The sequence below is a fragment of the Monodelphis domestica genome, chromosome 5, assembly GCF_027887165.1.
Source record: "Monodelphis domestica isolate mMonDom1 chromosome 5, mMonDom1.pri, whole genome shotgun sequence".
Taxonomy (NCBI): Eukaryota; Metazoa; Chordata; class Mammalia; order Didelphimorphia; family Didelphidae; genus Monodelphis; species Monodelphis domestica.
In genome coordinates, this window is record NC_077231.1 from 100,163,999 (window position 1) to 100,185,338 (window position 21,340).

General features: G+C 43.0%; 1 protein-coding gene across 1 annotated transcript in view; it reads left to right on the forward strand.

Annotated features, from left to right (window-relative positions):
- The window catches only part of CYTH4 (cytohesin 4), a 36,559-nt gene extending 25,943 nt beyond the window's left edge, over positions 1-10,616 (forward strand). The window contains exons 9-13 of the mRNA XM_001366728.4: positions 1,605-1,716; positions 4,714-4,790; positions 6,147-6,218; positions 8,105-8,259; positions 9,046-10,616. Coding sequence (XP_001366765.2) covers positions 1,605-1,716; positions 4,714-4,790; positions 6,147-6,218; positions 8,105-8,259; positions 9,046-9,118 — 489 coding nt within the window. The 3' untranslated portion in view covers positions 9,119-10,616. The remainder of the gene's footprint in view (positions 1-1,604; positions 1,717-4,713; positions 4,791-6,146; positions 6,219-8,104; positions 8,260-9,045) is intronic.
- Positions 10,617-21,340: the final 10,724 nt, after the last annotated feature.

Sequence of the window (21,340 nt, forward strand, 5' to 3'; positions counted from 1 at the left end):
TAGAAAGAGGCAGGGCAAGGGGATGGGGGAGGAACCAGAAGATTTCAGACATGTGTGTGCCTATCCAACACACATGCCTGGGTCTGTTGATCATCATACGATCACTGAATTTGAAACCCAGTATAGAAAGGAGCTTATAACGTAGAACAGCATTGGTGAAGTATCAGCACGCATGCAGAGCCGGCATTCAGGGAGCTGCTCCATTCCCCCTCTTCCTAGCACTCAAGGACATTTTTTGCATCTCTGACTCTTTCTCTCTCGGTTTCTGTCTCTCTCTCATAATGGGGTGTGGGGAGGCTCACAGATAGCTTGAATTTGCCATCTGGGCACTGGAACTCAAATACTTTCACCAATACTGACACAGAGTACCAGACCTAGGAGGGACCTGCCAGTAAAGAATTTCAGATCTGGGGAGGGCCTTAGAATAGGAAATGCCAGAATTGGGAGGGACCAGTCCCTTCATTTTATAGCTCAGGAAATCAAGAGCCAAAGAGGGGACCAAGTACCTCCAGGGCAGCCAGCAAGTATGTGAGTGTGCCTAGATGGGGGCCAGGTCTTCTCCCTCCAAGCCAAGGCTCATTCCATCCCTCCTTATGGCCAAGCCCCACCCCAGCCCCCTCCAACACACATCTCTCTACTTTTGGAACAGAGCAGTGGTGGGGTGGGTGGCTGGGGCAAGGAAGCTGTATGGCAAGAGGTTTTTCCTGTGGGGGCAAGTGGTTGCAGGATGCAAGAAATCCAGCTCAGCTGAAAGGTTTTTTGAGGCTCTGGGTAGGAGGGAATGAATGATAAATGGACCCTAGAAGCATCTGTGGGCTTCTGTGGCTTTCTGGGAAAGCCCTCCAATCTTGCACGGAGCGCCGAGGTACCTTCCAAATATTTGTCTACTGTTTGACGTGCGGATGTCGATTCCCCCAGGCAGGCAGAGCCCAGGCCAAGCAGACAGCTGGCCATGAGGGAGCTGCAGTGGCTTGTGTCTGGGAGGGGAGCTCCCAGCTGCGCCAGCCTGCGTGGGTGAGAGCAGGGCAAAAGCCCTGTAAACAGAAGCCCACTTTCATTTTTGGAGCCTCCTCCTCTGGACTGAGTGGGGGGATCTGGCAGCTTTGGAGAGTCCTGTCTGCCTTGAAAGCCCACCCAAGCTGGGCCAGCCTTCCCATCTCAAGGGCTTAGCATGAGGGGACAAGTTTCTTTACTGGCCTGCCCTGTCCAAAGTGCTGTCTCTCAGTTGAACCAGCAGGTGAAGCTTTGGAAGCAGAGTGGTTGATCATGGGGGACCACCTGAGTTCCAGGACGATCTGTTCTTCTAGTAGTCCCTTCTGTGAAGTCCATGTCTCTGGACCTCAGTTTCCCCCACATGTGAAATGATGTGGGGAGTGCTGGATGGCCTCTTAGGTCCCACATACCATGTTTTACTGCCCTTTCCAGCTCTGACAGTTCATGATTCACTTCATCTATCTCCCTTTGCGAGTGTAGGCAAACCAAAAGGCCCCCTAGGAACCCTTGAACGCCCCCAGGACAGCCCCAATCCTGTTTCCAAGGCCTCATCCAGTCAGAGTTGAACCACTGGAACACACTCCCACCTCTCTCTTGTCTCTCTGGAACAGAATCTCTTTGACAGCATTAAGAGTGAGCCCTTCTCCATCCCAGAGGACGATGGGAATGACCTTACTCATACCTTCTTCAATCCAGACCGGGAAGGCTGGCTCCTCAAACTGGGTGAGAGCAATGCCCCCTCCCCCTGACCCTGACATCTTGATTTGGGTCTCCTTAATGCTTCTCTCCAATGCTCCTTGTACCTTGCTGCCTCCCTTCACCCTAACCACACCTCCAAGAAGATCCCCCAACCCCCAAGCCTAGCTTGAAGGCAGAGTGGTATAAAGGAAGGAGGCTCTGGATTCAAATTTCACCTCTGACACAACCTCCTATATGACCTTAGGTGTTTCACCTTATTTCTCTGGGCCTCGGGGTCCTCCTTTGTAAAGTGAGGGGGTTAGGGGGCAGCTGGGTGGCTCAGTGGAGGTCCTGGGTTCAAATCTGGCTTCAGACACTTCCCAGCTGGGTGACCCTGGGCAAGTCACTTAACCCCTATTGCCTAGCCCTTAGCATTCTTCTGTCTTGGAACCAATACATAATATTTATTTTGAGATGGAAGGTAAGGGTTTTTAAAATAAATAAATAAAATAAACTGAGGGGGTTGAACTAGGTGGCCTCTAAGGTCCTTTATACCTCTAAAGCTAGGGTGTTTTCTAAAAGATAGGTGTTTTCTATGGCCTAGGGACAGAGGGAATTTTCTAAGTGCTATCAATTTCAATCTCCTGGGTATGGAGTCCCATTTTCTACCCTGGGGGAGGTACAAAGCTGAAATAGGACATGACCTATCCAGGAGGCAGGATACAAAGCAGAAATAAAATTTGCTCTGGATCAAAGGACCTCAGTGCAAATCCTGTATCTGTTATTATCTGTATGATCCTGAGCAAGTCATTTCCTTCTCTGTCTCTAAAATGAGATGATCAGACTAAATGATCTCTAAGGTCCAATAAATCTGTGGCCCTATGGGTAGTTTTAGAGTTTGAAGACCAGTAAGGGGATAAGATGCCAATGCAAATCATTACTAGTCCAGCATGGATGCATTGTATCATGGAGTCAAATGCTCTATAAAGTCTGAAAGAGAAAGTCATTGCTTGAGGGATCAGCAAAGGCCTCCTGAAAGAGATCATATTTGCATTGGGCTGTATAGAATAAGGTATTGATGAGAGAACTGTTAAATTCTTGCTAAGTTGTGATTGGCTGGTTGAGAGGACTTTCCTAAGGAATGAGGTTAGAGTAAGAAGACACAAGGCTTCCTTGTGGGTCTATAGTCGGTCATAACTAAGGAGAGGTCATTGGAGTTTTGATCCAGGACACTGAAATTTAGAAGCCATTGGCTCCCTGATGAGCTTCTCTCCAACCTTCCTGACTATATTCTTCTACCCCTAGCAGCAGCTTCATTATATACTTGAAACATCCTGGGTGTATGTGTAGGAAGAGATTTCTCACCCATTTAAATTTGTCTTTAAAAGTTGACTTGAGGTCTTGTTTATAAAACCAAAGATGCTCTTTATGGTAGATTGATGCTCTCACAGTCTGGCCTGGGAAAGGGCTGTCATGCTTGACCTCAGTGACCAGAAAGCTGACCATAACTATATGAAGCTCAATGTGGGCTACCTCCCTGTGCAGCTCTGCCTTCCTGAACAGCCCTGAGCAACATTGTGGGTTCAGAGGAAGCTGGGAGATGAAGGCTGGACCAGCAGGAGAATCCTGGGGGCTGGGGAAGAACAGGGTTGGGGAAAGAGGAAAGGCTGAGAACCAACTTCTGACTAATCTGTAGTTGTGCAACTGAGCACAGTGTGTATTGCTCTGTGTGGTTGTGTAGGTGTAATGGGGTTTTGTTTCTTCTAGTTCTGTAGATGGGGGTGGTAAAAAGAAAAGAAATGGAAGAAAAAGGAAGGAAAATGAGAAGAAGAGAGAAGAGGAAGGGAAAGAAGGTGGGAGAAGGAGGGAGAATGAGAATGGAGAGGAGAAGGGGGAGAAAATAGGGAGAAAAGAGTGAGGAAATGAGAAAGAGGGAGGGAAGTAGAGAGGGAAGAAAGAAAAAGAGAACAAGAGAGAGTTGAGGGAAGAGGAATAAAAAAGAGGAGATGGAGGGAGAAGCAGAGAATAAAAGAGAGGGAAAAGAGAGAGAAGTGAATGGAGAGGGAAAATAAAAGAGAGGAGAGAGAGAAAGGAAAGGAGAGGCAGAGAGGGAAAGAAAAAGGAGAGGAAAGAAAGAGTAAAAGGAAAATAAATAGGAAGAGAATATAGGAAAGAGAAAAAGGAAGGATTAAGAAGGATAGGAAGGGAAAAGATAAAGAGGCATGAGGGAGCAAAGAAGAGGGAGAGGAGTGGAAGAGTTAAGGAGAGAGAGGGAAGGAGGGAGGGAGGGGAGAATGAGAATACCAGGATGGCTATGAAGAAAAGGTGAGGGGAAGGAGGAGAAAGAAAAAAACTGAGGAGACAAAACCTAGGAAAAGGAGAAATTGAGGAAGAAGAGAAAGGGAGAAATAGGCAGATAGGCAAGAAAGGAGGAAGTGATAGACAAAGAGAAGAAGAGATGAAGCAGGAAAGAACGAGAAGGAAAAGTAAAGAAAATGGGAGAGAGAAGTTCTTAGAGAAAAAGAAGAAGGGGTTGAAGAAAAAGGAAGAGAAAGATGAGGGACAGTATTTCTAAGGACTATACAGAAGGGTCCAATCTTGGCTGGAGATGGGCATAGGCTGATTTTTGCTACTGCTGATACTACAGGCCAAGGCGGAAACCTGTTGTTCTGCTAGAATTTGCCCTTCCTTTCCCATGGGGCTCCAGTTTCTCCCCTTGCTTGAAGACTTTCTCCTGTCTCTACAGGCTCTGTCACCTTCCATCAGCCTGGGGGAGATCTGTGGATAGCAAGAATTGGTCAGAGGTCTCCCTCCTTCTTTGTTGGGGTGGATTAAGGGTTCTTGGGAAGTGGTGGCAGCAGGTAGGAGGCAAGCACCTTCAGCTGGTTAGGGGCTATGGTACAAAAACAAATTCCAAACCCCCAGATCTTGGCCTTTTGGCTAGGGAGAGAGTTCTCAAAAGACCACTCCTTGGCTCTCTCCCCAGGTCTAGTAGGCAGTTTCAAAGATTAACCAACCTTTTACCTCTTTCTTTCTCTCCAGGTGGGAGAGTAAAGACTTGGAAGCGCCGTTGGTTCATCTTGACGGATAACTGCCTCTACTACTTTGAGTTCACCACAGTAAGCCCTTTGTCTGTCAGTACACCTAGACTCCTCCTCACCCCACCCCTGGCCACTGGGGCAACTTCATCCTAGTACCAGTCAGAGGCAGAGGGGAGGAAGCACAGCACTCTGTGGAGGACAGCCACTGCAAAGACACAGAGATGGGAGCTGTCCAAACACTCCAAGGAAGCCTGAAGAGCTAGAGAGCATAGAGTGCATAGAAGTAAAGGCAATCAGGGGTCAGATTGTGATACCTGATCCTGGAGAAGCTCCTTAGGGAAGGAAGAGGGGGTAGAAATAGGGTCAGATTTAATTCTTTTTGGGGGGGGGATATAGAGTTCAGGGAATCATCTGTATAAAATAACTGAACTCATGGGAGCCAGTTTAATCACCAAATGACAAAGGATAAAGTGAAAAGAAAAAGAGAGCTGGAAGAGAGCCTTAAAGGGCACTCACAGATCATGGGCATGACAAAGATGAAAATCTAACAAAGGAAATGGAGGAGCAGCAGTCAGATAGATAGGAGGAGCCAAAGAAGAAGAAACAAGAAGATGGAAGAGATAGGCAAAGGGAAGTACAGTTTACATCAATGTTTATACTGACTCACCACTGGGTCTAAAAAATGCCTCCATTGGGTAGCTGGGAAGAATACAAATTAACTGAAAAGTTAGATTTCCAAAGTATATTAATTCTATTGACTCACTTAATCTTCACAAAAGTCCCTTTAGGTAAGTATTAGCTACTGTTATCCCCATTTTATAGATAATTAAACTGAGGAGCAGCAGAGAGGGACTTGCCCAGAGTCGCATGACTAGTAAATGTTAGAGGGAGAATTTGAACCCCAGTCTTACCAATTTGGGGATCAGCATTCTACCCATTCCTCCACTATGCCTCTCAGTTGAGACCCAATAGGGTTAGAGAACTTGAGTAAGGTCCCTTTGATACTCTTTTTTTGTATAAACTTAGTAAATTAATAAATGAGTTAATTAATTAAAAAGTATTTATTAAGCACTTACTATATTCCAAGCACTGTGTGAGATTCTAAAGTTACAAATGCAAAGGTTAGACATTCCCCTCCAGGAGTTTGCATACTATCCTGAGAGAAGATCTTTACATGTCAATTTATTAGGTGCTTACTATATGCTAGCACAGAAGACACCAGAACAAAGGTTAGACATTCTCTTCTGTCAAGGAATTTACATTCTAACTGGGGAACACAACAGATGTAAAGAAGTAGTGATCAAGGAAGGGGAATTTTTGTCTGGGGATTCCCTAGGGTAAGGTCAAAGTCCCTGTCTACTTTCCCTTTCCTTCCCTCCCTGATATTATTGATACCAAGAGTGTGAGCAAGAATGATCTTGTCTTCTTTTCCAGGATAAGGAGCCCAGAGGCATCATCCCATTGGAGAATCTCTGTGTCCAGAAGGTGGATGACCCCAAGAAACCAGTAGGTTTGGGAATACTGAAAGGAGCTTTAGAGGTTATTTAGTAGAATAATTTGATAAATCTCTTTCTAGTTTAAAAAAAAATCCCAAACTTATTTTCTCACTTGAACTTTTTTTTTTTGCTTTTAAAAAATTGCTCTTCAGAACCTTGCCTTGAGCCTCCTCCAGGACCTTGCTCCCATAACCAACCTTCTTCCCTCTCCCTCCCTTGATTCTTTTCCATATGCTTATAAAAACTGTAATAACCCATTAAAAAAAACAATAAGCCTTGGAGGCAGCTAGGTGACTCAATGGATAAATATTCAAGCTTGGATTTAGGAGGTCCTGGATTAAAATTTGACCTCTTATCTAGCTGTTGTGACCCTGGGCAAGTCATTTAACCCTCATTGCCGAGCCTTTACCATTCTTCTGCCTTGGAACCAATACACAGTATTAACTCTAAGACGGAAAGCAAAGGCTTTAAAATAAAATAAAATAAACAAGACTTCCTTTTCTTTGTACCCCACAACCAGCCAAATATCCTGGGGAAAAATTATTTAAACCTAAAGACTCTACTTTTTCCTAGAATCTTGCTGGAAGATTTTGACCTTAAAGGTTTTCTAGCCAGAAACTCTTAGCCTGGGGTCTTCAAACTTAAAAAAAAATGACAACTAGAGATTCCTTTGTCCTCTGGATTTTATTTTATGCATTAAAAAAGTTGTGTTTCTGAGAAGAATCCCTAGGCTTCACTAGGCTAATGCTTCAAGGGATTTATGACACTGAAACAAACAAGAACCCCTGAACTCAGATAAAATGCCATCAGCCTGGCATATAAAGCCATTCACAAGCCATTCTCTCCAGCCTGATTGGATATTCTTATAGTTGAGATGCTAGCACCTGATGCCAGAGAAACAATTCAAACAATTCAGGTCAAACTAGACCACAGCCTTCCACTTCCACTTGCCATGCCTTTGTATTCTCTGCTCTCAGTGCCTGTCGTGCTGAGAACCCCAGGCTCTCGTCAAGGAGAACTCAACTGAAACCTTTTTGTGAAGCCTGTCTTGAACCCCACCCCCTAGTAATTACTGCTTTCTTTCTCTACAGGAAATGGCTTTGTATTTCCCTTTGTATACTTTCAAATATATATACCCTGAGGTTCAAAGGACAATATGTACACAAACAAATGAATGGATATATAGAATACATTTATTCATTATAGATGCACATATTAATGTGCACTAATAATATATGCATATTATACATGCTACGTATGTTTATGTATTCACTATATGTACATATTATTATTGGTATATATTACCAATCTATACATATCATATATAGTATATATTCACTGTATATATTCATCTATTTACTAGATATACATGATACATATAACATATTCACTATATATCTTTTCATACTAATTTTATACAAACACACACACATATATATATTCACTTCTCTGTGTACATATCATCCTCTGAACCTCACCATTCCCAGTAAATAGAAGTTGTTTGAGGGCAGGAATTACTTCCCTTATGTCTTTGTACCTCCAGGGTCCAGTAAGTAGTTGGTACAGGAAGGCAGCTGGTAGAATGGAAAAATCACTGATTCTGGAATCAGAGGTTCAAATAATGCTATTTAACTATCTGTACGATCTTGGGCAAATCAATCTATGTCCCTGAGCCTCTGTTGGCTCTTTTGTAAAATGAGGGACTTATACAGATACCTCTGAGGGTCCTTCCAGCTCTGGATCTGTGGTATCAATAAATGTTTGTTGAATTGAATCCATTTAAATCTAGTCTGATCCTTATCATTTGACCATTCAAATTTCTCTTGAATATCTCCTTGATGGGAAACTCATCAGCTTGTTCCTTTTGGTCTTACCCTTTCCCCTTCTCCCCTTCAGTATTGCCTGGAGCTCTATAACCCCAACTGCAAAGGCCAGAAGATCAAAGCATGTAAGACTGATGGGGATGGGAAGGTTGTTGAAGGAAAACACCAGTCCTACAGGATCTCTGCCTCAAGCCCTGAAGAGAGGGATGAGTGGATCAAGGCCATAAGGTATAATCAGGGGGTGGCAGGATTGATGTTATGACAGGAGTGGTCCTGGAGCACGTTCTCCTTACATAGTTCTTCACAGACTGATCTCTATCCATTCCCCCAATCCTCAAAGCCTCCTCGAAGTTAGGAAAAGACTGGACAGGGCCATTCTTGTCATCCTCCTCCCATCAGGCATGACAGCATCTTAACAACTTCTTCCCTTTCTTAAAATCCCAATCTAGGGAGGCAGTAGGGTATGGCCGGCAGTTAGATGGCACAGTGGGTAGAATGTCAGACCTGGAGTCATGGAAGACTCATCTTCCAGAGTTCCAATCTGGCCTCAGATATGTACTAGCTGTGTGACTGTGGGCAAACCACTTATCCAGTTTTGCTTCACTTTCTTTATCTGTAAAATGATCTGGAGAAGGAAATAGCAAACCTCTCCAGTCTCTTTGCCAAGAAAACCCTAAATAGGATCACCAACATTCAGACACAACTGAAATGACTAAACAACAACATGGTACAATGGAAGGAGCATAGGATTTAGAACTAGAAGACCTGGGTTTGGAACCTGACTCTGCCACTCATGGCTTTGGGTGAATCACTTAAACTCTATAGGTCTCAATTTATTCCTCTGTAAAATGAGGTGGTTGGCTCCTGAGGTCCCTTCTAGCCCTAGACCTGTAATATTAAGGCTTCTTTGATCTTAAGGCTCTCTGGTAAAGCAGTTCCTCTCCACCCTACAACCCCCATCACCAGCACTCCCAGCCTTGACATCTCTTTGCTTGTCTTCTTTTTGTTCCCCAGGGCCAGCATCACTCGTGTTCCATTCTATGACCTGCTTTCTGCTAAGAAAAAGAAGATTGCCAGAAAACAATAGGCAACCATTGGGTTGCCATTCTGTCCTTTGAAGGTTGAGATGACCTGTGATTCCAGCAGTCTCTGGAGACAACTATGTGCCTCATCCCCATCCTTTGCAGGACCCTCTCCTACCTCAGCCTCTCCCATCCCACCTTCTCACAGGTTCCACTGGAGATGAAAGGAATAGAAGCAGAAATGGAGAAATGGGTGGGGAATCAAGGAAAGAAGTCACAATTGGTGGGAGCCAGTTCCTTCTTCCCTGGCCTTGAACCTCCTTTGAGATTCGACAAGGAGACCATGACAGAATCTTGGCCTATCAGTACATTGGACTGAAGAGATTGGAATCCCCTTTCTCTATTCCATCTACCCTTTAGGGATACACTGCAACAAGGGGTATAGGACTGAGCAAGCAGTAGGCTGGGGAGCCCCAGACAGGAGACACTTGGGGGCACTCAGGAGTGGCCATTGAGATCTGAAGTCAAAAAGATAGACTATCTGGGACAGAGCAACTAGGGATGTGTACCTCACTGGGTAGAGAGTCCCTTCGGAAGAGCTCTGTCTCAAACACCTCTCATACTTACTATCCATGTGACACTGGACAAGTCACTTCATAATCTCTCAGTATAAATGTCCTCATCTGTAAAATGAGGAAGTTGGACCTAATGACTTCTCTGGTCCTTTTAGCTTAGGGGGCATAATCCTCTGTATACCTATGCCTATAACCTTCTGCACATAATCAGGGCATGACCTCACATCCCTATCACTATCCTTCCACATCTATTTTCTATCCCCAGCTAGTGGGGCCAAGTAAAAACTGAGATGTTAGCTAGCTCCCCTGCTTTTGAGGAGTCTTGCAGTCAAGGTCAAGAATGAAGCATAGAGGCTCCTGTGTCCCACCCTGTCTGTATGTGTCTGAGATGCAAGAAAAGGAAAAAGGACAGGGCTTCTCCCCTGAACACTTACCATCGAACTGGGCATGGCCAGCAAGGACCTCAGACAAAATATACCACCTCCATGTGTTTGCAAAATGGGGATTAGAAAAAAAAAAGACCAATCACTCCACCCTCTACCAAACAGGTAGATGAAGAAAGCACTTTGGAAACTGTAAGCTGAAAATCGAGACAGAAATGCCAGCTGTTTTCATTCAGTTCAACTAACATTGATTAAAGGGCTAACATGTGGAGCTGTGTGTAAGTTGCTGGGGAAGATAAAGGAGCTTAGATAAGACATGGCCCTATCCTTGGGAAGTCTAGAGTCTAGTGGGAGGTGGGGAGCAGGGAGAAATGCATGCAGAGGGATTCATAAGAAGCAATATTGCACGAGATGTAATATCAGGAAGTTAACAGGAAGTTAAAAAGGCAACGTTGCACTGTGGGGGGAAGCAATGGATTTGAAGTCAAAACCCCCAGGTTCAAGTTAATCCATCAACAAACATTTAGGAAATGCCTACTATGTGCCAGGCACTGCCCTAAGTGCTAGGGATGCCAAGACAGAAATAGAACATTTCTTCTCTTCAATGTGTTTTCATTCTTTTGAGAAAGTTTGCCTAAATCTGATCAAGCATTTAGCAATCCCTGCTTTGTGCTAGGCACAGTGCCAAGCACTGTCTAGGTACAAAGACAAAAACAGGAACCCTCCTTCTCCTCAAGTAATTCACACTCTTATAGGAGAGACAATATATCAAGAACCAGCATGACAAGTCACCTAATCACCCTGAGTAAAATGAGAGAATTGTACAAGTTAGTTGCTAGTCCTTTTTAGTTTTAAATTTATGATCCTGTAAGTGCCTTCAAGAAGTGCTAAGGAAAGTCCAAGGTGGGAAAGGCCTTTATGGACCTGGAGGAGGGTGGGGGTGGGGAGAAAGATGGGAAGAAATCAGAGAAGACTTCTTGGAGGAGGTAGCAAAAAGGATGAATAGGACTATTCCACAGAGGAATAGGACCTAGAGATTTTTTTTTGAAGCATGAGAAATTTGAGAGAATAAGGATCCCTAAGAATTCATCAAAAGACTATTTACTCCCCTCCCAGGGACTAAACTGGGAGACTCTTCCAGGGAAAGGAGACTAGGACCACCTTTGGTCAGGGAACTCTCAGGTCAACTGTGATAGGTGAAGCAAGCAGGAGAAAGACAGCAGGGGACTATCTGGAAGCTGGAAGCCCTAGAGGGAGGATGGGATTATCATTGTTTCTTATTTATAACAGTAAGGGTAATTTATTTATAATAAAAAAATAATAGTTATTTATAATAATAGCAATTATTATGAGGAAGAATTATTTGTCATTCGTTTTATATACCATTATCATCTTTGATCTTTATATACCATTATCATCTTTGAAGTGGGTTCAGGCAACTAACCCCTACCCCATTTTACAGTTAATGAAACTACCATCCATTTGGTACGGTGACTTGTGTAAGTTCACATTGTCAATGATAAGCAAGCCTATTATAATTTACATCTGGCCACCAAAGCTTTGCCCAGGCTGTCCCTTAGCCCTGGAATATCCTCTCTTTTCCTTTTGAATTCCAAAGCTATAGTTTAGAATTTTTGCTCCAGGGGAAAGCAACAAGAAAGGTACCATATACTGGTTGTGGAACAAAGCCAGTAAGTACACTACTCCATGGGAGAGGAAGCCGAGACCCTGGGTTGTTGGTGAAAATTTTATGAGATGGGAAATATTGTGGTGATCAAAATGGTACATGGAAGGAATACATCAGCATCCCTAAGAACTGCAAGTGCCATCATCACCCTTTAAATTTGAAGCCTTAGAACAAAACTCTAGTTACCAAACTTTTGTATTGCTTTAATTCCTAGAGAGTACCTAAAGTACAACCCAAATGCCACCTCCTCTAGGAGGTTGTCCCCAGGCTCCCCAAGTTGGTAATGGCCTCACATAATTGTTTTATGCATTAGGGGAAGAGAAGAGGTGAGAGCAGGTAAACTATGCCTGTGATTTCATCTTTATAAGAAGCTCCAGGTAAGGAAACTCCCTCCATCACATACCTACTCAAATTTCCCAGAGCACTAAGATGTTTAAGTGACTTGTCCAGAGTCACTGAGTCAGTATGTATCAGGGACTAGAATAGAATCCAGAAACTTCCTGACTCCTAGGTCTGCCTCTCTTATTGTGTATTCCTTCTCTTTCCTATTGGGGATGAAGTCGACCTGCTAGCATGGCCGTTGCAAGGCTTTATTCTTACACCTGTGATGTCTCAGACACTGGGCAGAGGATGGTCTTTGCCCTTCACCTCTTCTTCTGGTCCCTCTTTTACTTGCCCTAGACTAGAGAGTGGAGGCTGGCTGGCCTCCCTTTGCCTTGTCCCCCTGACTTTTTCAGGTCTGTATCTCTCCCTGTGCTCTGCAATGGCTCTGAACACAGCAGACATGCCCTGTTTGTTATCTTTCATCAACAAAGAAACTGATGCCCAGAGAGGAATGGAGACTGGAGGGAGCGGTCCTCCAAAGACCTAGGGCTATGTTTGAAGGATTCAGCTCAAGAGTCACCCCATTTGGAAGCATCATCCTGATCCTCTCTCTTTGGGATCCTGGGGAGATTTGACCCTAATACCCCAACTGGTGCAGGGAGAAGCCTAGAGGTGAGATAGGCTGAAGCTATGGGAGGACCAGGATCCAGGGAGCTAAGGCTCCTACCTCCAAGCCTCCCCTGCACTGTCCCTGTACTCGTTCCTCCCTCTTTCAGTCTTGTTCCTTTCTGGCTTCCTCTTGACCACCCTCCACCATCTACCCTCCCTCGGAATCTCCCCCAACTCTTGCCTGTTTATCTACATTCTTCTCTATGGCCTGCAGGGGGCTCCAACTACAAGCAAATATAAAGATCAGAATTGCCCAAGCACTGAGGACTACTTAGTGCAGAGGCTCCATCCTAGGCACCAGAGGGGAACTTTCACTAACTAGGTCTCTGCCCAGGAAGGTTCAAGTATAATGAGGGAGAAAAAACTTACCACATGAAGAGTATTCAAGAAAATATCTAAGAACAAATAAATATAGCATAGATGTTGGAAAGGAAGGGCAGTAAAGTAGAGCTAGATGATGTCAGAAGTCTGAATTCAAATACTTCCTCTGCTACTTGATGCCTGTGGGACTTTGGGCAAGTTTCTTCCTCTCTCTTTCTGTCTTTCAGTTTCCTTCAGACTAAAATAAAAGAGCTGGGCAGATGGCCTGCTAAGGTCTCCACTGCCTCTAGACTCATAGAATGCTAGAAATCTTGGAGATGGAAGGGCATTTGGAGGTTGTACACCCCAACTACCCACCTAGAGGAATAATCTCTGTAACAACTGATGGGAGTGGGAGCTAGAGGAGAGATCCAGACTCCACTTGAATGGTGCTAGTGCCAGGGGGCTCACCAACTTTTCTATTGCTGAATTTGTTGTTTTTCAGTTATGTCTGACTCTTGGGGACCCCATTTAGGGTTTTTGGGGGGCATAGATCCAGCTATTTCCTTCTCCAGCTCACTTTATATCTGAGGAACTGAGGCAAACTGGATTAAGTGACTTGCCCAGGGTCACACAGATAGTAAGTATTGAGGCCAGTTTTGAATTCATAAAGATGAGTCTCCCTAACTTCAGGTCCAGGACTCCATCCACTGCACTAGGATTAGGAGGATTTTTTTTTCCTTAGTCCTCTCGAGCTCACACAGAAAGCAATGGAGGCATTTTGAATCAAGGCCAACTTAAAATCCAAATGCAGGCTTTCACAGTCTTCATCAAACCAAAATCTACATTGTTCCTAAGGACCAGGAATCAAGACTGAATGATTCTAATCCTTCTTGAGGCAACTATGTGGCACAATGGATAAAGCACTGGGCCTGAAGTAAAAAACAACAACCAAAAAAAAACCCCACCAAAAACAAAAACCCTAGAGTTCAAATCCAATCTCAGAGGCTTCCTAGCCATGTAACTAAGCAAATCACCTCGTTTGTCTCAGTCTCTTCAACTAGAGAATAGGATTAATAACAGCACCTACCTCACAGGGTTATTGTGGGGATCAAATGTGATAATATTTGTAAAGTGTCTGGCACATAGTAGGTGCTCTATAAATGTTTATTCCCTTCCCACTGTTCTATGCAACATCCTTTCTAGTACTTGAAGTTAACTATCAGCCTTCTCTTATCAGTGGTCCTCATAAGACATCATTCCCCTTCCCTTCACCACTTTGCTGCCTTCTTCTGTACTCCAGCTACAATGCAGTTCCCAGAAAGAGTCACAATCACCTATATGTGGTCTGATCTGGGCAGAAGACAGAAGGAGTATGACCTCCCTGTCCCTCTCCATTTAGTCCAAGATCATATAAGCAAGGAGCTAGAAGTCTACTAAAACCCTTGTGTCTTTGGCACATGAAGGGATGTGTAAGCCACCTCCACTCTTTGTGGTTTTTGTGGAGTCACCGTCTTGAACCTCAGTGCAGAACTTTATATTTCTCCATATTGAATTAGACCTGGTTAGACTTGGTCCATCTTTACAGTCTGTCCAGACCTTTCTGGATCCTGATCCTATCATGCAACATGTCAGCTCATCTTTCTCTGCTTTGTGTCAGCAGCAAATTTGATAACAAGCTGCATCCAAGTCTCTGATAAAGACATTGAACATATCAGGACCGTGGACAGGTCCAGGGGGGAAATTCGGAATCTCCACTGGTGATATCCCTTCAGGATCACGGTTTCATAAGATTTGGAGCCGGGAGACATTCTCCTAAAAATCATATCAACCAGCCCTTTGCTTATAGATGGGGAAACTGAGGTCCTGAGAGGTGTAGTGGAAGGAAATTGGCATGAGAAAAATGAATTGAAGAAAAATAGTAAGTATCAGTTCCAAGGCCAAAGAATGGTAAGGACTAGGCTAGGAAATGTCTGAGGTCAAATTTGAACCCAGGACTTCCAGTCTCCAGGCTTGGTGCTCTGTCCATTAAGCTCTCTAATTGTCCCTACACACATTTTTGTTCTTGTTGTTGTTGATGATGATCTTTGACACTAAGCCAGAACGGCTTGTAAGATCATTTGGCCCAATCCTCTTGTTTTTTAGCTGAGAAATATGATGTCCTGAGATACTGAGTAGCTTAGGATCCTTAGAATCACAATTTAGAGATGGAAAGGAACTCTGAGGTCATCTAGTCCAACCCCTCCTTTTAACAAATGAAGAAATTAAATCCCTAAAAAATTAGATGACTCCAGATCATAAAATTCTAGATCTGGAGCTAGAAGAGGAATTAGAGGACATCTAAGCTTACATATCCATTTTATAGATGAGGAAACTAAGGCATAGAGAGACTAAGTGACTTACTCAAGGTCCCATAGCTCATAAGTACCAGAAGCAGGATTCAACCTCAGTTCTGATCCCAAAATGGGGGGAGGGGGGGGGTAAGGTGATGCCATATTGCACAGAGCACTGGGCCTGGAGTCAGGAAACCTTGGATTCAAATTTGACCTCAAGCACTTAATGTTTTACCATGGGCAAGTCACTTAACTTCAGTTTCTGAGGATAATAACACCTACCTCCAAGGGTTACTGTAAATCTCAAATGAGATAATCATTAAGTGACTCTGGGCAAGTCATTTAACCCCTTTTAACTTCAGTTTCTTCATCTGTAATTTGGGATAATAATAATAACCTCTACATCTACCTCACAGAGCTATTTTGAAAAATCAATATATGTAAAACATTTTTCAAACATTAAATGACTACATACATTTTAAAACCCTTATCTTCTGTCTTAGAATCAATACTAATTGAATACTAATAGAAACAATGCTAATTAAAAAGCAGAAAAATGGTAAGGGCTAGGTAAAGAGGGTTAAGTGACTTGCCCAGGATCAAGCAGCTAAGTATCATCTGGTGTATAGTAGGTGCTATATATTAATGTTAGCTAAATATATGGTGTTCTTTCTTCTATACCACTATGCTTCCTTTGGATATAACGATGATATGGAAAGTTGGATTTAAAATCAGAACAATTGAGTTCAGATCTTGACTGCAAATTTCTATCTGTATGACCCCAGGCAAACCACCTATCTTCAGGCTTCAATGTTTTCATCTGTAAAATGAAGGAGTGAGATTAGGTGATGTTATCTTTAAGAGAATTTCCTTCAATTAACTTCTTAAGCCTCAGTTTTCTCATCTGAAAAATGAAAAGGTTTGACAAAAAGGCCTTTAAGATTCCTTCTAGTTTTAAGATTCCTTCTAGGACATCACTGTCCTGTCATCACATGCCCATCTTTCTATTTTGTCCATAAGGACAGTATAGAAAATTATGTCAAATTCCTTACCAAAATCCAAGTGTTTTGTGTAGTCAATCAAGTGAGGTTGATTTTGCTGGGTCCTTGCGGCTGCCACTATATATATACTCTCTCTCTCTGTCTGTCTCTCTGTCTCTCTGTCTCTGTCTCTCTGTCTCTCTGTCTCTCTGTCTCTCTGTCTCTCTCTCTCTCTCTCTCTCTCTCTCTCTCTCTCTCTCTGTCTCTCTCTCTCTCTCTGTCTCTCTCTTCCCCTACCCCCACCCATCTCTCCCCTCCCCCCTCTGCCTCTGCCTATGTGAATCTTTATGTTCCTTCAAACTCAGCTTCTATGTGAAGCTTTTGCTAATCTCTCCAACTGCTAGTATTCTCCCTTCCAAACTACCTTGCCTTTATTGTATGTTTTCCTGCATGTATTTCTTTGGAATATTCTAAGATACATACATGTTATTTCCCCTGACAGAATGGAAACCTTTAGAGACCAGAGTATGACCAAATTGCCTCTAAGGTCCTTTATGGCTGTAAATATAGGATTCTATGATATAACTGTCCTGACATTAAGTTTTTTCTTGTTTCTTTTTTCTCTTTTTTTTGTCTTTATATCCTCAGCTCCTGGCACATACTAGGTATTAAATAAATTCCTTTTTGATTAACTACTTGATCATAATGTTGACACCTGGTGATCAGTTTGCTTTTTCAGAGTACTCACAGAACCAAGAGAACACAGTAACAGCAATATTTTGGAATGATCAACTGTAATGGGCTTAGCTATTCTCAGCAATATAATGATCTGGGACAATTCTGAGGACTTATGACAAAGAAGACTATCCACCCCCAGAGAAAGAACTGTTGGAGTCAGATGCAGATCAAAGCAGACTATCTTTCACATTAGTTATTTATGATTTTATTCAGGGGTTTTGGTTTTATATGAGTCTTCTCTTACAAAAATGAGCAATATAGAAATGTTTTGCATGATAATACATGTATGACCCAGATTGAATTGCTTGCCAGGTCTGGGAAGGGGGAGGGATGGAGACAATTTGGCTCATATAACTTCATAAAACTCATGTGGAAATTTGTTATTACACATAATTGGGAAAACAAAATATCTTTACAAAGTACTCAGAGATCTTCTATCAATTTCCTAATCTATTTGAGGAGTTTGCTAGTGATGGAAATTAGGTTCGATGGCCTTTTGTGGATAACACCCACCTTCTTCCATTCTTGAGGATTGATTGAAGATCACTAATAGGAATTTTTTTCATAAGTCTTACTTTCTATCTTAGTAGCAACTATAAGATAGAAGGACAAGGGCTAGGCAAATGGATTTGCCCAGAGTCACACAGCTAGGATGTATATAAGACCAGATTTGAGCCCACATCTCCCAACTCTAGGCCTGATACTTTAACCATTGTGCCACCTAGCTGCTCCTCAGTTATAGAAATTCAGCAGTCTCATCTCAAGGCCTTTTAGTAACCAAAGGTGGTGGAATGATCTTTATAAACCCAGAGATGGGCTTGCTTATTGACAGTTGCTGGCTAGATACTCAGAGATCTCCTGGGGCTGCAGTACCTTGTAAATCACATGTTGGGAGGTAGTTTGGTATAATGCAAAGAGCACTGGACCTGGAGAGAGGAGACCTGAGAGTCACAGTTCCAATATTCAGTAGCTCTTTAGGAAAGTCACTTAACCTCCATGTGTAAAATCAAAGAGCTGGACTAGATTATTTTTATGGTCTAAGATCTCTCCCAATTCTGATATTTTCTGTTCAAATAATATTAAATCTATATTAATAGTGGCCTTCCAGCTTAAACATTCTAGGTTCTAATATTCCTTCCACTTCTGAGGGGCAGTTTGATATGGGGGATAGTGCTAAACATGGCTTCCCAAAGACGTGGATTCAAATCCCACCTGACACTAGCTGTGTGACCAATGGCATGTAATTTCCCATCTCTGAGATACAGTTTTCTCTTCTGTAAAATGAGGGTGTGGGGCTTGATGACCTGCAATGTCCCTTCCTTCTCTAAATCTCTTGCCCTGTGATGTGGCACTTTATTCTAACACCCTTCTGGCTGCAGAGCACTACAATTATAATAAGTATTAAAGCCACAGATACTCCATGCCCCATCTCCATTTCCAATTTGTGTGCTGCTCCAGGCTGGGATGTTCTATTTCTTTTGACTCTTTAGCTGTCTAGGATTGGGCTACATATCCCCATGGACTCTGGTCATCGTTGTTTTGCAATCTGGTCATTAATACATTATAACCAAATCCAGCATCAACCTAGCTATAAAATAATTCATCCAATTCCCAGAGAAGCAAATCAGATGGTCCACCACAATCTGTCATGTGGAAAAGGGATTAGACTCATTCTGCCTGCCTAGAGGAAAGAATTAGAAGGGGGTGGAAAGGAGGAATTGCAGGGAGTTCTATTTTAAATCAATATCAAGAAAAATTTCCTAGGAATGAGAGCTATGCTAGAGTAGGGTGTGCTACTTTGGCAGGTGGTGGCTTCCCCCTTGATGAAGAGCTTAAAGTGAAAGTTAAATGACCACTTCTCAGGGACATTGTTGAATTCTGCTTCAGGTACTGGCTAAAAAAGGTTCAGTTACAGAGGACTAACCCTCCATAGGGCCACTGGGGCCTTTTCTTCCTTCTTTCCTTCCTTCCTTTCTTTTTTCTTTCCTTCTTTCTTTCTTTCTTCCTTCCTTTCTTTTTTCTTTCCTTTTTTCTTTCCTTCTTTCCTTCTTTTTTTCAAACCTTACCTTCCACCTTAGGATCAATACTATGTGTTGATGCCAAGGCAGAAGAGAGGTAATGGCTAGGCAGTGGGGGTTAAGTGACTCCCCCAGGGTCACACAACTAGGAATATCTGAATTCAAATTTGAACCCAGGGCTTCCTATCTCAGGTCCTGGTTCTCAGTCCACTCAGCCATCTAACTACCCCCTTTCTTTCTTTTTAATAACCCTTACCTACTGCCTTAGAATCAATACTAAGTTTCAGTTTCAAGGTAGAAGAACAGTAATAGCTAGACAACTGCGGTCAAGTGACTTGCCCAGGTTACATAGCTAGGAAGCTCTTTCAACTTGGGTAAAGACTGAGCTCTTAGTTTCCACCTCCTATCACCATGGAACTGAAGGATTATAGATTTAGATCTGGAAAGGAACTGGAAGATCGTCTAGTCCAGTGATGGCAAAACTTTTAGAGATGGACTGCCGGGTCCCAGCCCCAACCCCCAAATCTACCGCAGTGCCCATCCCCCCTGGACCAAGTGCCATCCCACCCCCCTTATCAAAGGCAGGGAGAAAGGGCTCCCACTGGGCTGATGGGAATTGGGGTGGGAGAAGTGAGGAATGTCCTCAGGCAAATGGAGGAAAGAGAGGAACAGCTCCACTCCATGTTTCTCTGTCTTTCTAGTAATGAACTCTGGTGGACAACTGTAGGCATGCCCATAGAGAGTGCTCTGTGTGCTACCTTTGGCACCCATGGCATAGGTTCACCATCTTTGATCTAGTCCAACCTTCTCATTTTATAGATTTCAAAACCAAGACCCAGAGAGACTGAATTGCCTAAACCACACAGCTAGAAAATGGAAGAGGTAGCTCTTGAATCAGGGTCCCAGGATTTCAAATGCACCTCTCTGTCTCTTTCTAAAAGGGAATAGGTGACTCTGTGGATTGAGAGGCATGCCTAAAGACAGGAGATTCTAGGTTCAAATCTGGCTTCAGACACTTCCTAGCAATGGGACCCTGGGCAAGTCACTTAACCCCCATTGCCGAGCCCTTACTACTCTTCAGCCTTGGAGCCAATACACAGTATTGACTCCAAAACTGAAGATAAGGGTTAAAAAAAAAGAAATGGAATAAACTTTGTTCTAATTTATTTTTTCCCAGTGATATATAACAACAATTTTCAACATGTTTTCCAAATCATAAGATCTGAATAGTCTCCCTCTCTCCTTTCTCTACCTCCTCCTTCCTAGAGATGGTAAGCAATTTTATCTGGGTCAGCATTGGCAAACCTTTTCCAGATCACATGCCCAAACTGCAACTTCAACCTGCCTGTGAGCCACCTGCATTACTTCAGACATTGGAGGGGGAAAGTGCTCCCAGAAGGGTGGGGCATGTGAAAAATGTCCTTGGGAACTGTGGCAAGGGGGAGTGGAACAGTCTCCTCTGGCATGCTGGGGCACGAATGCCATGTTTTTGTCAACAGAAATCTAGGTTATATATGGATTATCAGGCAAAACATGCTCCATATTGATCATTTTTCTAAGAGAATATTTATATAAATCTACAACCCCAAAATAAAAACATGAATAGATAAATGTGAAAAATAATCTACTTTGATCTGCATTCTGACTCTAACAATTCTTTAAGGGGGTGGGGGTAGATATCATTATTTATCATAATTCCTTCAGAATTGTCCTGGATCATTGTATTGCTGAGAGTAAAGTCTATCACAGTCGATCATTGTATAGTATTGTTGTTCCTGTGTACAGTGTTCTCCTGGTTTTGCTTATTTCACCCTGTATCAGTTCATGTATGTCTTTCTAGCTCTTTCTAAAATCATCCTGCTTATTATTGTGTCTTACAGCACAATAATGTTCTGTCACCAACATATACTACCATTTGTTCAGCCAGTTCCCAATTGATGAACGTCCCCTCAATTTTCAATTCTTTGCCACCGCAGAAAGGACTGCTATAAATATTTTTGTACACAAAGGTCCTTTCCCCTTTCTCTTTGGAATACAGACCTAGTAGTGGTATTACAGGGTCAAAGGATATGCACAGTTTTGTAGCCCTTTGAGCATAGATCCAAATTTCCCTCTAGCATGGTTGGATCAGTTCACAACTCCATCAACAAGGTAGTAGTGTTACATGTCCTCCAACATTTATCATTTTCCTTTACTGTCATTTTGGCCAATCTGATAAGTATGAGTTGGTACCTCAGAGTTGTTTTAATTTTTATTTCTCTAATCAAGAGTGATTTAGAA